This window comes from Mandrillus leucophaeus, unplaced genomic scaffold (assembly GCF_000951045.1).
Source record: "Mandrillus leucophaeus isolate KB7577 unplaced genomic scaffold, Mleu.le_1.0 Scaffold136, whole genome shotgun sequence".
Lineage (NCBI taxonomy): Eukaryota > Metazoa > Chordata > Mammalia > Primates > Cercopithecidae > Mandrillus > Mandrillus leucophaeus.
Window position 1 is genome coordinate 3647890 of NW_012101321.1, and position 18756 is coordinate 3666645.

General features: G+C 32.9%; 1 protein-coding gene across 1 annotated transcript in view; it reads left to right on the forward strand.

Annotated features, from left to right (window-relative positions):
• Window positions 1–18756, forward strand: part of LOC105534535 — a 197502-nt gene that overhangs the window by 18754 nt on the left and 159992 nt on the right. The window contains exon 3 of the mRNA XM_011973260.1: window positions 12705–12772. Coding sequence (XP_011828650.1) covers window positions 12705–12772 — 68 coding nt within the window. The remainder of the gene's footprint in view (window positions 1–12704; window positions 12773–18756) is intronic.

Consider the following 18756-nt stretch of genomic DNA (forward strand, 5'->3'; position numbering starts at 1 on the left):
CAGTTTAGATCAGGTTTTGCCACCCAAAATCAGGTGTTAAGTTTTGCCCTTATGTGTGTTACGAAAAATTTGTTGGTTTTCAGAGCTTTTTATATTTCAGAGTCTTAGAATTGTAGACTTGTAGTAGTAGTACTAATAGTAATAGTAGTGGTGGTAGTAGTTGGTGAAGGAGACCAGGAAAGATAAGGAGATGAGAACGCACATGTCACAAGTGTGCATATATACACATAGTTCAAAAGCAGTGAAAAACACAGCTATAATATTAAGAAGAGGAAAAAGGGTAAAAAATACTGAATTTAGGATGTTGTCTACATTTTGCTGTAATTTTTTTTTCTATATTGACAAAGACTCATACAGTCCTTAATTTCTTTGTTCTGAAATTGACTTTTTTTTTTTTTTTTTTTTTTAACCATTCCTCTTCTCTGAAATCAGTGGCCATTCTCATTTTGTCAGGGAGTTTTCTTGTTGATTTCTCTTCTTCTATTTTCTAACACCCTCTAACACTCATTGGAAGACAACTTTTTCAACCACAGGCAAGGCATGTTGCATTGGCTAGATGGAAGGATTGAGTCTATCATAGGAACACAAACCCAAAACTCCAACACTTACGGGATCCTAGTAATGAAAAATAGGTCACAAATGGTAAGACCTGGTTGGTAGTAATTAAGAGGCTACACCAAGTTGTTGTGTTAGGAAATATCAAACAATTGATGCCATATTAATGATGAAAGATTTTTTTTTTTTTTTTTGGAGACGGAGTCTCGCTCTGTCGCCCAGGCTGGAGTGCAGTGGCCGGATCACAGCTCACTGCAAGCTCCGCCTCCCGGGTCTATGCCATTCTCCTGCCTCAGCCTCCCGAGTAGCTGGGACTACAGGCGCCCGCCACCTCGCCCAGCTAGTTTTTTGTATTTTTTAGTAGAGACGGGGTTTCACCGTGTTAGCCAGGATGGTCTCGATCTCCTGACCTCGTGATCCGCCCATCTCGGCCTCCCAAAGTGCTGGGATTACAGGCTTGAGCCACTGCGCCCGGCCCAATGATGAAAGATTATTTTAAGATGCTTGAGTCCTCAGTGATTGTTTCCTAATCTGATTCCAGTTTTACTCTTGAACCTAACATGTAAGATAACTTTTAACCTTTGCCTTTTAACATTTGTCTTTTATCATGTGTTAAGATTTTTTAAAATTATGCTTTCAATGCATATATTTTGAAGAAAACTCAAATAAGCAAAATAAGGAGAAAATCAACCATAATTAGTATAACGATGCTTAATAGCCACTATTTTTTCAAAATTAATCTTTCTGTATAGATTAATATATTTCTTACCATGAAATCAATGACAGCAATATCCTATTTATGGAAATAAATTGTTTTTTGGTTATTTGGCAATTGAACAGTGCTTTGGCAAAATGTAATACACTGTATTTGTAGTAAAGTTTTTGTAGATTTAATATTTTTACAATAAATTCCTTGCAGTGGAATTTTTGGTACCTCTCCTATTCTCACCTTTTTGCTTTGTCTTTTGTTATATACTGTTAAATTGCCCTCTAAATAGTGTTGGTTTTGAATTTTTTGGATTTTTTATTGATTCTTCTATTCCAAAACAAGAGTGCATAAAAAAAGACAAACTGATAACCAACAAAAAATAGATAATCATATATGAAAAGGGCTTAGCATAGTACTAGTGGGTTATAGTAAGGACTTACTATATTATAGCTGTTATTAACTTTATTAAATTATTTAAAAAATTATTATATTCTTTCATGAAGAATTTATGATACCTTATAAAAATCTATACAACATGAAATGTTACATAAGTAAAGACATCAGGTGTTATGGAAAAGAAAATGGAGAATAAGAAATTAAGATTTAGGTAAGTATACAGATTCAGAATTTGGTATATTAGATGTTTGTAATAAGAAGGCCATAAATTTGGCTGTGGACATTTTAGCAATTAATAAAAGAGGATATAATTTTTGGTCACTTGATTCAGAGTGTTTCCATAAAATAAATGCAAACAAACCAGAAATATGCCCATGTAGATGATAATGAAGAGGGTACTATGAAATCAATGTAATGAATAGTTATCTCACCATATGCATGGGGGATTGGTTCCAGTGTCCAAATTAGTATTTGAGGTTCTGCATTGATATTCAGCAGATACCAAATTCCAGTAATGTTCAAATTCCTTATATAAAGTGGCATAGTATTTTTTGTATAACTTATACACACCCTCCCCTATACTTTACATCATCTCTAGCTTACTTACAATACATAGTATGATGTAAATACCATGTAAATAGTTGTTATACTCTATTGTTTTTTTCCTTGTATATTTTGATTGATGTATTCTAATTTCTTATTGTTTTGTAAAAAGCATATATATATATATTTTTTTTCCTTTTTTTTTTTTTTTTTTGCTCACCCAGGCTGGAGTGCAGTGGCGCAATCTCTGCTCACAGCAAGCTCTGCCTCCCAGGTTCACGCCATTCTCCCGCCTCAGCCTCCCAAGTAGCTAGGACTACAGGCGCCCACCACCATGCCTGGCTAATTTTGTTTTTGTATTTTTAGTAGACGGAGTTTCACCGTGTTAGCCAGGATGGTCTCGATCTCCTGACCTCGTGATCCACCTGTCTCAGCCTCCCAAAGTGCTGAGATTACAGGCGTGAGCCACCACGTCTGGCCATAAAAAAACGTATTTCTAATCCACTGTTGGTTGAATCTGCAGATGCAGAACCAGCAGATATGAAGTGTTGACCGTAATGTACTAAGACATATACTTTCATAAAATGTAGTAGTATACTAAATATTGACCCTTATTTTATTTATAAGCCTGAAGTGCAATTTGGTGAAAGCACTTTTTCAGGGGTGGGAGGGCTTGGAGGTGTTGGTTGTTGTGGAGGTGGTGTGGAAACAATATTATCCTAGAACAGTTGGCCATCCTTATCCATAGGTTCTGCATCTATGGATTCAACCAACTGCAGATCAAATATATATATATTTTAAATTGCATCTGTACTGAACATGTACAGCCTTTTCTTCTTGCCATTTCTGCCTAAACAGTAGCACAACTATTTTGTTTAATTGTGTCATTGTTTGTTAAAGTTTACCTACATGCTGTCTTAGTTTCAATTAGAGATAGATTTGAAGGTATCTTGAGGAGTGGAGGAATATATTTTTGGCCCTGTCTACTCTATGTGTTGTCCATGGGTCAGTAGCATTGTTATCACCTAGGAATTTGTTAGAAATGTAGAATCTTAGGCCTCAGCCTGATCTATTGAATCAGAAGATCTGTAGTGATTTATAAGTACTTTAAAGTTTGAGAAACACTGTTTTAAAAGATTCTCCATAAATTATTCATATTAAGTGAGCTTTTTATAAGTAGTGACAATGTGTATTAGGTAATTTTTTTTCTAATAAATACCTGAAGTGCAGAAATTCTATGAATTTAGTCATGTTGTGGGGTAGGAATTCATTTCTCTGTGAAAGTTGAGGAATGAGATAATACCCAATCAAATATATTAGAAATATATTCTCAAATAATGAAATAGGACCACAGTTGATGTCAAAATTTTCCTGAAAAAAATTTCCAAATATTTGGATAATATTGCTTTCACCCAAATGGATTAATCTGGACAGTTTCAACAAGCTGATATATTTATGTAAGCTTATCCTGAGTCTCTAGGAATCAGATCCGTGGTGATTTATAACCACATTGAAGTTTGAGAATTACTGTTTTAGATAATTCTCCATCAACGTCCTCCAAACAAGGAGTGATAGTTGAGTTGTAGTTGGGAGGCTAGGGCAGCCTTTGACCCCAATGCATTTGATTGGCAGCTGTAAGTCCCACTAAGATTAATTCCCAGAGACTCACTAGAAAATCACTGGATCTTTTCTTAATAAATAAACAATGTAGAAGACAAAATTGCTGACTGCTAAGTAATTAAAAATCTAATGCGAACTCCATTATTGTATTTTTTCACTGTATTCTATTTCATAGATTAAAAACTTTCTGCCTATAACCCCAATTTAACTTTCTGAACTAGTATATGGAATTTGAATCCTATCCATCTCTTACTTGTGGAATCAAGGTAAGGATACTAAATTTTTCAGTTTCCTCAGGAAAAGTGGGAATAAAACATCTGCTTTGCAGAGTCTTTGTGAAGATTAAAGATAATACACATAAAGCACAAAGCAGGCTCTAATTGTTAGATATAACGATTTATTAGTTCTGTGGTGCAGCTCCAGACCTGCCACATAGAATATAAATCTCATAATAATAGCAAAACTCATCATTGAGAATGGATTTACATTCAAATTAGTCCTGAATAAATACACAAATAAAAAGGATCGAATTCAATTTTTAAAAATACTGTCCAATTTATAGCTGAATTGTTTAGTAATAAATTAACTACTCAGGAGCCTCCCTTAAAATCCAAAGCTGGGAATCATGTTCAAAACCAAATAATCAACATGTGTAGTTTTAAGCATCAACTTCAACATCAATATGAACACAAATATATTAAAATGCCCCAAATTATAAAATGGAAATTCATTTCTTCAATCTGACCTTTTAGATATAAAGTTTTAATTCCAGTTAATAAAAAATTAGTAACAAGTATTACATACTCTTACACTTTAAAACTTCAGAATAAAGTAATGAACACCTGGCAGCAACTGTTTGTTGCTTGGCATTCTTCAATCTTAGAGTTTCCAAAACATACACAAACCACAGGAGAAATTTGAATCCATATAACCTTCTAGGAAGTTGTAATATATCTGCCAAACTTATGGGTTTTCAAATCTTTTTATCACAGGGTGATATGCTCAATTAAAGCTCAAGGAATATTTCCACAATTTTATTAAACATTTTCTATTGTTTTATATGTCAGTCATTTAAAAGAGCATATATATGTATACATGCATGTGTGTGAAGGAATAATACTCAAAAAGTCCCACAAAGCTTAAGGATTAGAACATTGTGTGTCTTTTTCCTTCTCTTCATATCCTGAGGAAACATCTCCTTAATTTTATGTTAATGATTCTCTTACATTTTCATACAATTTTAGCACATGTACACACATTTCTAATTAGTATTTTGTTCACTTTTGCTTGGTTATAACTTTGTGTAAATGGAATCATCATTTCTTCACTCTCTTTTTTGCTCAATGTGTTTTTGTGATCCATTCATCTTTATTGATGTGGTTATGTAATCCCATGGTTCATTCATTTCTATCAATGCACAACATCCCATTGAATAAATATACTCTAATTTATTTATCCTTTCTATAGCTGAGAGATATTTGGCTTTTAAAAAAGTTATTTCTTATTGTGAAAAAATCTGCTACAAGCATTCTTTTATGTATCTCCTGAAACATAGGTGTGAGAGTTTCTCTAGGGCAAACACTCCTAACATCAATATAAACCTACATTCTGTTGCATCTGGGATGGCATATATACACATACATACACACACACACACACGTGTGTGTGTATATATATGTATATGTATACACGTATATATATATGCTATTCAGTCTTGGGAGCAGATGGGCAAGGCCTGCACAGTGGGAGCTCAATAACTGATTATTGATTACCTGAATAATTGATTGCCACTAGCTGTAAGTAGCTCCTCTATTTACTCCACCGACTCCTATAATCCCTAGCCATGGAATGGCTGTGCTGTCAAGTGGGCATAGGTTCAACTTTTCCAGGCAATAACAAACAGCTTTCCACTCTCAGAAACAGTTTATGAGAGTCTCCATTGCTTCATATACTTGGAAACAATTAATATTGTCAAAGTTTTAACCTTCGTCAATTTGGCAGTTATGAAATTATATTTCTTTGTGATTTTAATTTACATTTTCCTAATGACACATAAAGTTGAGAATTTTTATATGTTTCTGGGCCATTACTTATTTCTTCTTTGTGAACATCTCATGGTTGTGTTTTAAAAAATGTATTTATATTCATTTCTTTCATTTCATTTTTTGCCCTTTATTTGTTCTTTCCATTTTGTACTTGTTATTTGCCCAAGAAGAAGAAATAAAAATACTTCTCTTATTTTTTGAAAAGACACATTTTAGCCTCTTGTGCTATCTTTCCTTTCTACTAGCTTGGCATTTTATTTTTGTTTTTATTTTTTTATAAATGGTTAATCTGTAGATTTTAATGTATTTTACTTTAAACTTCCTACTTTCTTATTCCACACAGCAATGGTGGATTGACTTAACTTCTAGAATTTAGTTCTTTCTTTTTTAAAACCTCAAAAATTAGACACAATTATTTTGTTTCATTGTGTCATTGTTTAAGTTTATCTATATGCTTACCAATTGTTTTACTTGCCATTACATCTAGCATCACAGACCTCTTGGATAATTTTCCTTCTTGAACTACATCCTTTAGAAGTACCATTAGTAAGGGTCAGTTGGCAGAAAACTTCAATTGATAATGTATTTTTTCTTCCTCTCAACCATACTTTCTTAGCATTTTGAAGTTATCATTCTTCTGTCTTCCGGCTACCATTGTTGCTGGGGAAAAAAAAAAGATGTTTGTCAAGTTGTCTTTCTTTTGTAGGTAATCTGTCTATGTACTCTATTTCTAAGAACTTTTTTTTTTTTTTTGTCATTCTGTGGTTTTGTTATGAGGTGTGTAAGTGTAGTCTATTTTGAACTATTCTCCATTTTTGTTGGCCTTCTTATATATGAAAATCAGTGTCAGCAATTCTGAGAACAAAACCCCCAAACACAAATCTCTGCCGTTATATTTTCAAATGCTGTTTGTCTTCTATAATTTCTGTATAAAACTCTAATTAAAAATTGTATGAATCTCTAGGTCAGGCGCAGTGGCTCACACCTGTAATCCCAGCACTTTGGGAGGCTAAGGCAGGCAGATCATTTGAGGTCACGAGTTAGAGACCAGTCTAGCTAACATGGCAAAAACCCATCTCTACTAAAAATACAAAAATTAGCTGGCCATGGTGGCATGGGCCTGTAATCCCATCTGCTCAGGAGGCTGAGGCAGGAGAATTGAACCTGGAGGCAGAGGTTGTAGTGAGCTGAGATCACTCCACTCCAGCCTGGGCAACAGAGCAAAACTCCGTTTCAAAAAAATTATAATAAATAAATAAAAAAAAAAAATACAAAACAAAAACAAAAAGCAAAAAACAAAACAACAAGAAAAAACTTTATAAATCTCTAATCAGACATATGTGAGTCATTCACTTGTCCTTGTCCTTACTCTTTTTCCTCTTTTAATATTTGCCATCTCTTTGTCTCACTGCTGCAAACTAGATTTTTTTAATCCTTTGTAGTTTATACTCTAGATGATCAGTTCTCTTTTTATCTGTGTCTATAATTTTCTTTTGTTATTCACTGAATTTCCAATTTTAAATATTATGTGTTTTATTTTTATAATGTTGATTGTTACTTTCCAAGTCTGCTCAATCAATTTTGATAATTATTTTTGTTTCTTCAATATATTTCTCTAAACATGTAGAAATGGAATTTCATTCTTATGAAATTTTATAGTCTGTACATGATAATTACAGTATATTTAGTATTTGAGGTTCTGTTCTGAATATGTAGGTTCTGATTCCTTGATTACTGCTTTCTCATATTTACTGAATTTCCTGATTTTGAGCTAATTGTTCTTGGTATTTTATTGTGAGAATTCTTAGAAGCCTGGGTTAAACTGCAATCTAAAAATGATTGATAAAATTGCTTTTACCTGGTGCTTTAGGGCACTACTAAGGTGAGATCACTTTTATTCTAAATTTTCGAACCTTTTTGGTGGAGGCCCAGAGTTGTAGCGCATTACAGTAATGTGAATTGAACCTCTAAATCTAGATAAATGGTATATTGTCATTAGAAATTCCTAGAGAACTTCTAGGAATTTTACCTCTTCACCTAGAGCCAAGGTCATAGTGTGCACGTGGTCTCACAGTCTCTGTCTTTCTACAGGGCAACTTTAAAATCTTGGTTTATGCCTTAAGTCTACTGCCCTTCCAAGACCTGGGTTTTATGAATATTTTTCTTAGATTTGAATTTCCTTGGTACTCTGGGTTCCAATGTTTGCCTCCAATGACTGCAGGGCATGCAGGTCATTAAAACCTAGGCTCTAAGCTGTCAGGAATTGCTATACCATCCCCAAGGTAAAGACAAGCTTCTGAACTTATAAAATAGTAATTTCAACATTTCAGTGTTTGACCAGAATGGAATTCCATTACTTTCCCATCAGCTCAGCCATGCATTAAACAACATCTTTCATTTTTATGTTTTTGGAATTTATTGTTGGATTATGTTGAGATTTGTTACTATGAACATATTCCTAGAAACAGCAATCCCTTTGTGTCTTTTTTTCAAATGGATTCCAACCTTTACAGGGGCTTATGTTGGGATGCAAAGTTGCCTGTCCATTTCCCTCCTTCTCTTCAGACTGTGTATTGCCTCCTACACTTACCTTAAACACCTACATAAATGAGTAAATTTCTGTAGTTTTAATTTTTTGTTAAGGTTAAAGAAATTTTCTGTAGTGACTGGTAGATGGCAACCTATATTTTTCTATGTCGTCTTCTCCAGTGTTTCCTAATCTGAAAGTTGAATGGCTTTTTGAAGCCATGGCTACTACAGAGTGACCAGCATTATCTTTGGGATACCTTCACATCTGTAAAGAAATGGAAAGGGAATACTACACTTAAGACCACCTTCCAAAGTGGAGGCTGGTCTGGCTCCATGAGAAGATTCTGGGAACCTATGGTTTTCACATGTCTATCGTAACTACCATGGGTGGTTATATGGCTTTTAAACCATACTGTGGTTTATGTGCATTCTTGGAAGCTCTCAAATTCAAGAATATAAAGAGATTGGCTTGTGAAAAATCTCAGAAAGATGTGTTGAGTGCCTTCTGATTCTGCATGTGTGCAAGTGATTGACAGTTTTTCTGTTTAAACTATTGCAGTAGTGGCATAAAGAATACAGCTCACTGCTATTTCACAGAAGGTGCTAGGGACGTGACTGACTTCTTCAGAGCAAATGCTAGTGTTAATAGCCCAGTCTGGCAGAAAAAAACTCTTCAGTTTACTTCACATGTTTTAATATATAATTTGTAATTTTATATGTGTTTGCAATTAATAATTTTCTCTTCACAGTACCTATTTAAACAAATCTTTCATTTTACCTTGAGTGATGTGTTTATTAATGTTTCTGGTAGGGTCACCAGGCTGTTTAAAACCATGAAAACCCCTTCCTACTTAAAAAATACCCTTTAACCACATTTGGGAGTAAGTGTTTGGGTATAATAGGCCAATTATAAATGAGATATTTTATAATTTTATGCCAATAGGAGTTAAATGAAATATGTCTACAATTAAGATGCAAAAATTGAAGGCTAAAGATTTATGGTTTATCAATGAAAGAATTTAACCGTTAGACCATGAGGGAATTGTCAAAAGAAAAAAAAAAAATCCAAACGAGATTTGAAAAGAGGAAGGGAATTGATGGATTAGACGGGTGCTTTTTAAGAAAGAAGCCTCAGGTGTAAAAGTATTGTGTAAATTATCAGAAACTTGGTACCAGTTAAACTGTGGGATTTGAGAAAATATGTGGGGAAAAGGAGTATGAAAAGTAGTTTTCAATACATCTATTTAGGTTGTTACAAAAATTTGAAAAATTTACCAGGGGAGTTTAATAAATGACTTACATCTTCAGCCAAATGTTTAGGATGTGTCACTCCAAATGCATTGGCATGGGAAGACCAGGTGTTTAAAGAAGGATTATAAATCATTCTGCTATAAAGACACATGCACACGTATGTTTATTGCAGCACTATTCACAATAGCAAAGACTTGGAACCAACCCAAATGGCTATCAGTGATAGACTGGATAAAGAAAATGTGGCACATATACACCATGGAATACTATGCAGCCACAAAAAAGGGTGAGTTCATGTCCTTTGCAGGGACATGGATGAAGCTGCAAACCATCATTCTCAGCAAACTAACACAGGAACAGAAAACCAAACACGGCATCTTCTCACTCATAAGTGGGAGTTGAACAATGAGAACACATGGAGACAGGGAGGGCAGCATCACACACCAGGGCCTGTTAGGGGGTGGGGGCTAGGGGAGGGATAGCATTAGGAGAGATACCTAATATATATGACGGGTTGATGGGTGCAGCAGACCACCATGGCATGTGTGTACCTATGTAACAAATCTGTATGTTCTGTACTTGTATCCCAGAACTTACAGTATAATAATAAAAAAAGAAGTTGAATGAAGCAGATAGTGGCTGTGTAATGAGGAGAGAAAGAATTTGAGAGAAAATAGAGGTGAAATATCAAGGCAGAATGGACTTGAGATGTCAATATATAAGTATGTAGAAGACTAAGACTTAGAAAAACACCAGACCCGTTATAACAAAGGCAATATTTACTTTGCAAAAAGGAAAGCAAAAAAAAAAAAAAAACAAACAAACAAAAAAAAGAATCAATTGCTAATTATGTTAGGTAGAAAACATCAATGGAGGTTGCAAAGACAGTGAAATTGGAAGAGAGAAAATAGAATCACAGAGGACATCTAAAGAAAGGAAATCCTCAGGAATGTTTGTCTGAGATTGTTTTACTTAGCAGCCTTCACATTTGCCACCCCTCATTATGGAGAATGTGTCAATTGAGTTAGTCTGGCCAAGAAGGAAGGAGTTGAAAAAAAGATGAAGTTGGCAAGTGTAAACAGTAGTAGCACAGAAGGACAGTGTATCCCAAGCCAAGTGTATTGTTTTGTGTAAAAGTATGAAATATCAAGATCAACAATAATTTTTGGCCATTAGTATTTTTATAGCCATGAAAATGTGTCACGGAACATCTTGAATGAGACATTTAAAATATAGGAGGTCCTGCTTCCTGCTTTATTATCATTTACATGTTGTACATGTATTTTAAAACGTACAGTATTATTCTTGAGGATGATTGTTTAATTTGAAAAAGGAAACATGATCAAGGAATTCTAATGTAACAAATATTGAGAGATGATGCACAACAATTTTCTGGGTTATTGTGTTCCAGAAGAAAGGTCAATCTTAGTGCTTAAGAAGTGAATGCCACGAAATGAAATTAATACTTACAAGTAAGATTGCATCTGAGATGGCAGCATAAGTCAGAATGAAGCTTAACTCAGTATAAGAGATTTGCGATTTGTTTAAATTGTTTTAGAAATCAGTGTATGTCTTAATGCTGAATATTTTTGCAAGATAAACACAACTTTCTTCCACATTTCATCTTTACATTGGCTCTTTATATCTCCTGAGAGTTTATAGAGGAGACATTTTTGACTTTAGTTGTCAATGACATCTTTGAAACTTAAAATGCAAAACTAAAATAAGCACTTTTCTTGTGGTATCATGAATACACCATATATCACTGACCAATAAATTTCTGTTACTGACTTCTGAGAGAGTCTGAGGGAGACAACACTAACAGCTCAAAATTCCCTAATTATTTTATTCATTTATCAAGTTTACTTCAAATTCCTCTTCCCATTTTTTAAAAGCTATTTTATACAAAAATTGTCCTGGAAGATTATAAAGTAGATATGCAAGCCATCAGTGGCTGTAGCTATCAATTTTACATTTGGACCATACTGAATGACCAGACAACCAATCACCCAGTTTTTCTGGGGTCTTATAGAATTATCTTCCCCAGTTATTCTTTTTATCTTTGACTAATATTGAAGGATTATATAAGAAAAATCCATAAATTGTTGGAAGTGATGCTGCTGAAGCTGGTACATTATACCAGGTTTATTTGAAAAACCGATGGAAACAATTTTTCACTGAATATGTTTGTTTTATTATAGACATTATGAATGTTAGAACTACTGTTTTATTTGTTACTGTGTGTATTAGTGTGTTAAGGGTACCATAAGAAAATACCAGAGACTGGGTGACTTCAACAACATAAATTTATTTTCTTACTGTTCTAGGGGCTGGAAGCCCAAGATTAAGGTGCCCGTGAGGTTGGTTTATCCTGATATTTCTCTCCTTGGCTTGAAGATGTCCATCTTCTTATTGTGTCCTCACATGGCCTTTTCTTGGGTATCTTTTCCTCGTCTTATAAGGTCATCAGTCTTGTTGAATTAGGCCCTGCCCTTTTGACCTCATTCAACCATAGTTACTTCATTAAAGACCTTATCTTCAAATACAGTCACATTGTGGGGCTAGGGCTTTGACATATGGAAGCACAATTAAGTCCATGACACCTCAATAGTTAGGTTTTTGACAGCCAGATTTCAAATATCACAAATTATCAGAACATATTTGGCATTATTTTTCTGCCCATATTTTCCCCTTCACTGGATTTTATTTCCCTTTTGCATATGTACTGTATTTATTAAAAGCCATCTTAAATCTCTTTTGTAAGACAGAGGACAAATAAATAAATTAAAGTCTCATCTATAATAGAGTTGTAAGGATATTTGCTCATTAAAATAACTAGTAGAAACTGTATTCTTGGGTGCTAAAAGGTTCTGAAGGAGGTCCAACAGTCATACCCCTCTGAGTATACTAACAAATGTATATTAATGTGTAGATTTATAATATATATTATAATGATTCTCCCTTTGATAATATAACAGAACATCAATGGAATTAAAATTTTATAGCTGATGACATTGTTTTTCTACTTATGTCAACTCTTCTTTTCCTTTTTATAGAAAACCTTTAAAGCCTTTATTAAAAAGGAGCAAAAACCTATCAGGCCAGAACCACAATCACAACCCAGGTATATCTTTTATATAATAGAAAAATGTAAATTAATGCCCTCATTTTTGATGTTATCAGTGTAATTGCTGACTTTAATACCTAGGTTTAAAGAAGTATAGGTTGTTGAAAGCTCAGGTTTTTAATACATATTTTTCAATGTGGCCTTTTAATTTGACTGAGGAAAGGATAAAAATACTTTTTTTTGAGTGTTTTGGTAATCAGTTAGTAGACCCAGCTGAAGTTTTACTTTTCAGTATCTAGGAGAAAGCAGTGGAAACATTTAATTTGCCGTAAATGACAGTAAATGCCGTAAATGACAGTAAATGACACTGCGTATGTTTCTGCTATTTTTTTGTTTATTAGAAACTATGTACCACAATTCACTATGATTAAGCATGCATTTGCATTTTCAATGACTCTATTAAAAATTCTTAGATAGCTTTGCTACTTTATATACTTTGCTACTTTATATACTTTGCTACTTTATATACTTTGTTGATAAACTGTTTTGAAAACATCGATTTTGTGAGACAGATTAGAGTGTGCGATTAAAAGAAGCAGTTGGGGAAAGTTAACAATGAAGTTTCTGAAAAGGGCAGGTTTCATACTTGTGTTTTCTTATTCACTGGGAATACATTCATTTATTAATCATAAATGATTATAAACTATAAAAAAGAATATTTGAAGGCACTGCAGAGTGATGGCATGTGGACAGAAACTGGAGGGAAACTATTTGACTCGAAAGAAAGGAACAGCAATGAATAAGATCCCCATTTATCTAGCTTTTCCAATGTCATGCAATGTAAGATAGTGAGACCTTCGGCAGAAAACGCCACTGTTAATGGTGTGAAATGTCAGAAGACAGAGCTGCCAAAATGACTAAAAGTTGATTAGGAAATTTCATAAAAGGAGAAAACCACAGAGAGAGGAGTCCCAATTCTGTGTACAAACTCTCCTAAAATTATGGGCTGACTCCTGAATTGTGCATGTGTAGAAAAGACTTCAAGAAAGTGCATCCTAAAGGAACAGCTTGCATAGTTTTCAATTTCTTCATCTGTTTACATAGAAAGAAAAAAAGTTTTTTTCTTTTTTTTGGATGTTGGAATTAGCAGAGAAGGGCTTTAAAGCGGTTACTATAAATGTTCAAAACTTAAAAAGGTGTTCATAGTAACAGGAGATCCCCAGTGCACAAATAAAAGCTATACAAAAGAATCAAAGGAAAATTCTACATATAGCAGATTTGAACGAACTATTAATTAACTTGCCATAAATGACAGTTATAGAAAGCTACATCCAATAATGTAGAATATACATTATTTTTAACAGCACATGTAACAGGCATTATAAAGATAAGAACAGAAAGCAATGAAATAGAAATTAGGGAAGCAATAAATCAAATTAACAAAGCACATTAATCTTTGGAAAGATTAATAAAATTTATGTGCTCTTTTTAAGACCAGTTTTAAAAAAGAAGAGATAAAACACAAATTGCCAATATCAGGAATGAAAGAGAGGGCATCATTATATATCTTATAGACATTAAAATGATAATAAAATAATCCGTAAATAACTTCATGTCAGTTGCATTTAAGAGGAAGTAGTCCATTTTTTTTGAAAACAGATAGCATACCAAAACTGACACATGAAGAAATAGAAAATCTGAATGACCTGTGTCTACTAAAGAAATTGAATTTGTTTTCATAAACTTTTCCACAGAGAGACTTCCTTTAAAGCAAATAAATTATAACTGTCCCATGTACATTATTTTGAAAATATTTGATGTTGTTCAAAGCAGTTTGTTCTTGCATAAGTCCTTTTCCTAGAAATATTCTTTACCTGGTTAATTTGATTGGGAAGCCTTTATTTTTTCCTTACAGATGTTACTAAGTTAAAATTACTCCAGCCATTTCAATGATAAAAAATTGGACAGCCTCCAAGATGAGCGTTTATAATAGTTATTTCCCTGGAACCAGCCAGCCAGTCAGATAATCTGAACTCTAAACATTTTTCTGTATAATCTACCTTCTGTAAGTTTTTCAGGGATGTCTTAAATATTTTAAAGAATGATGGCTGAAGGAATTTTAGATATCACTTGGTTCAATCCTTCTGTTTTCCAATTAGGAAAACTGGGATAAAAAGATTTAATGACTTCTTCAAGGTCCTGAAAGTGAAAAACAGAACCGTGACTAGAATCTAACTCTCACCACACAGCATAGTGATATTCTTAGTCAGTCATGCTCCTTTTATACCATTTGTTTCTTAAATTTTCGTAGACTTTATGATGATTACTTAAGAGAGTTAAATTGAAACTATACTTAATAAATTATTAAACTTGAGTGGCTCTAGTGATTTAAAAAGTATTACTAGCATAGAATCATAGAGAAAGAGAGAGAGAAATATAAAAGAGTGAAATTGAATGTGACAATAAAGCAAAGTAGTGAACAATATAAAACTATGTATATGTATATATGTGAGATTTTATATATGTCTATATAAAATACACAAACATACTTAATTGGAAATATTTAAGTAAATCAATATTGATTTTCTTCTTTATTTGAAATCCTGTACCATTTCTATCATAAAAATTCCGTGAAACTTTAGAATCCACATGTTGGATTTATAGCTTTGCCTCAAGAACTTTTCTTGTTACAGAGGAATTTCCCATATATTTTTCAGCTAGAGGTTTCCTTACAGCCTGCATGAGGTAGAGTATATTATAACCTTCCATCAGTCATCAGTCAACTTCTATAAAGTACTGGCCAATTTCTAAAGTACTTTTGCGTTTCAAGGGTAAAAATATGTCACACGTATATTACTATTGCCAGGCTACAGTAAATATAAGAGAGTCTGTTTTCCCCTGTCTCTTCTTAGTTGTAGAAAAAAAGATGATGGAATTAATTTACACATACCCACAAGCTTTGCGGGAACCCTTTACAGTTGGCAAATAGGACTGGTTTATGTACCCACTCAGCAGTATTTTTTTTAAAGGAGGCAGTCACTTGGCTGTTAAAAGGTGGGAGTGGGGAAGTTAAGCACACTAAAAATGCTGCAGCAGCACTTGGTCTGCTAATGTGAACACCCACTCCTATTCTTGGTTGCCTTATATGGATAAATAGTGGTGGATAAGCCAGAGTCCTGGTTGTTTCTTTCCTAATCTTCAATGATCACAAACCTAAAAAGCAAATTTCACATTCATTTGTCATTGTTGTTGTTCATCTTCCTGTTTTCTTCAACTGTAGACATTTCAATATTCAGAAAGGGAAGAAAAGATGGTTCTATAGTGTTTGGGTACGTTTGTTTGTACAAATATATGTACAAGTATATATAAGATTTTCCCTTAGAAGCATTATTAAACAAAGAACTATAATGTTAAAATTGCACACATTTAGAATGAATTTACTGGGTTGAAAAGACTGCATAGTGAATACAGATACTTGATTTAATTTGGGGGTTCTTAAATATATTTATTTTTATGAGAAAAAGATTATATTTTGCTATCATTTTATAATTCTGCTATATAAGTATTCATTTCATATATACCTCAGCCCAACATTTATAGTAAATTATTTTCATAGATGAAAACTTACAAAACAAAATTGCTTAATGTCTGAATTTTTCTACTTCCTCAATACTTTAATTTATATTACACATTTTCAAATTGTTAGAACTCCATAAGTTTCTGAAAGTTGTTAGAAATTCATAAGATTAAAATATGTTTAAGAAATTCTAAAACCATTTTTAAAGGAAAAGAAGTTTATGTTAAACATTTCAAAGAAAGCCAACAAATCTCAGTTCAATCAGAATTGCCAAAGGAAAATTTTTCTGTTTTTTAAATAAAATATCTATTTTTTTAAAAAAATTAAATACCTCTAAACCAGATAGAATTAGATTGAAATAAATGTTCTTAATTTTTAGTTTAAATAAATGTAATGTGTACATGAATGATAGTGTATACATTTATTTTTTATTTTTATAAAGGTAAATATTATTTTGTGATGAAGTGGGATCTCATCTTTTCCTAGCATCATATTTTTCTACTTCTTTATTAATATATTTTCTCTTTTTTAATATAGTATCTTTAATATAAAGTATCAAAACCAGTTTATATTATTAGCTAAAGGGAAATAATGCATTGAGAGTTCATTCTTAATACCTAAGCAAACACTGTGAACCAGAAGCTGTATAGATTATAATTCTACTATTGTGATCTATAATTGTACTATTGTGATGTTATTGTTATTTTATTTTCTATAAGAAAAAATACTTTATATATAATGTTCCTTGAGGTCTACTTGAATTTGTTTAGTACCTCTAACCATATTTCAAAAGTCTACATTTTCCTTAAGCTAACCTATTGCATTCCATGAATAAAACATTCTTTTGATTTTTTTTTTTTGCAGTGAGCTGTTAATTCTTTCTAGATTAATATGACTTCAGTGATAAATTTTCCTTTTTTTGAACTTCTAAAGCTCATAATTGTTTTTAAAAATGCTTGACTGATTTCCAGGTATAGAATATAACAATTGCTGAGTCTTTAATTCATAGAGGAAAAACATTCTATTGTTGACTCATAATATTAAATTTGTGATTGTGATTAAGTTCAGAGGCTGGTCATCAGCCTTTCATCTTTTTAGTATTTAATTTGCTTTAATTCTTGATATAAGTGTTAGCATTTAAATTTACCATCTATGAAGTAAGTGTACTGTTTTGGAACTTTTGAGTTTTCCTTATTTTCAAAAAATCTTTAGAATTTCAAGTATTATTATAGTTCATTTAAATATGTAGATAAGGAATAGTTGTATTCTTCCTACTTTCTATTTTGTAGCATACTGGAATTAAAATGATAATAAGATATGACACTAATATCTTTCTGAAAGGCAAATTGAATTGCCAATTCTAAATATTTTCTTATTTGATATAGTGGTATATGGTACATCGACTTACATACCTAAGTATAAAATTCGCGTTTCAGAGTCCAGATATTTATGTAGGTCCTTGAATGTTTCCCTTTTATCTTGAAAAGTAGTGTATTCTCTTTATCACCATTTTTTTTTTCCTGAAAGAGATCAAGTCCTCTTATTTTATCTCAAAACAATCTTACAATTTCCTACCTAAAAACTTTTCTTTGGTCTCTTCTGAAATTTTGTTACCTATGAATAGAAAGTTAGCCTGCTTCTCATTAGACATCTTTTGTCAATAGGTTCTTCTGGGTCAGTGCCTATCCTAAGCATTGTTTGAAAATAAATATATGGTGAATAACATTTCTCAGGTGACCTCCACTTGTGTGTTCTGTCTTTGCAGAATTACAGACTTTGAGAGTTTGAGGAAACTTAAAGGTTTTCTATGGAAACTCTCTTTCCAAAGGACAAATCTCCTCTATAACACTGTACACACTTAGACTCTACTCGCAAAATCCAGAGATTCATAATACCTCCATTCAAGTGGCATCTCATTTAATTCAAAGGACTGCTCTGATTTTCAGACTGTTGTCTGATTTAAGCTTAATACCGATCTCTCTTGAACTGGTATCCCTTGGTCTTCTAGAAGTCACCCCTCCTTACCAACTTTTTCTTTTCTGATTAATCCCCTTAGCCTATTTCAACTATATATGTATATATAACATCTTCATTGGATGGTAGTTCAAACTATCTTGGACAAAAATGGGGCTTGACTGACCCATCTAAATAGGAATTACAAGGGGGCAGGATCTGGTCGCTCTTTGTTCTTTGTATTGGTTTAGCATCTTGGGCTCAGATGACTCAAGGACTCAAGTAATGTCTTCAGGATGCATTGTCTTTTCTTTCATTTTTAATCTCTGCTTGGCTTTTATTCCTCCTTCTATAGAATTTTTCTCCATGTAGCAAGGAAAATGGGTAGCTCCCTGGTATCTAATTCACTTCTCATTCTTACCAAAATGGCGGTGTTGTATTACCACAAAAAATAAAAAACAAAAAAAAAGCAACAAACAATCCCCCACCAAACTTCCCCCTTCCAAAACAG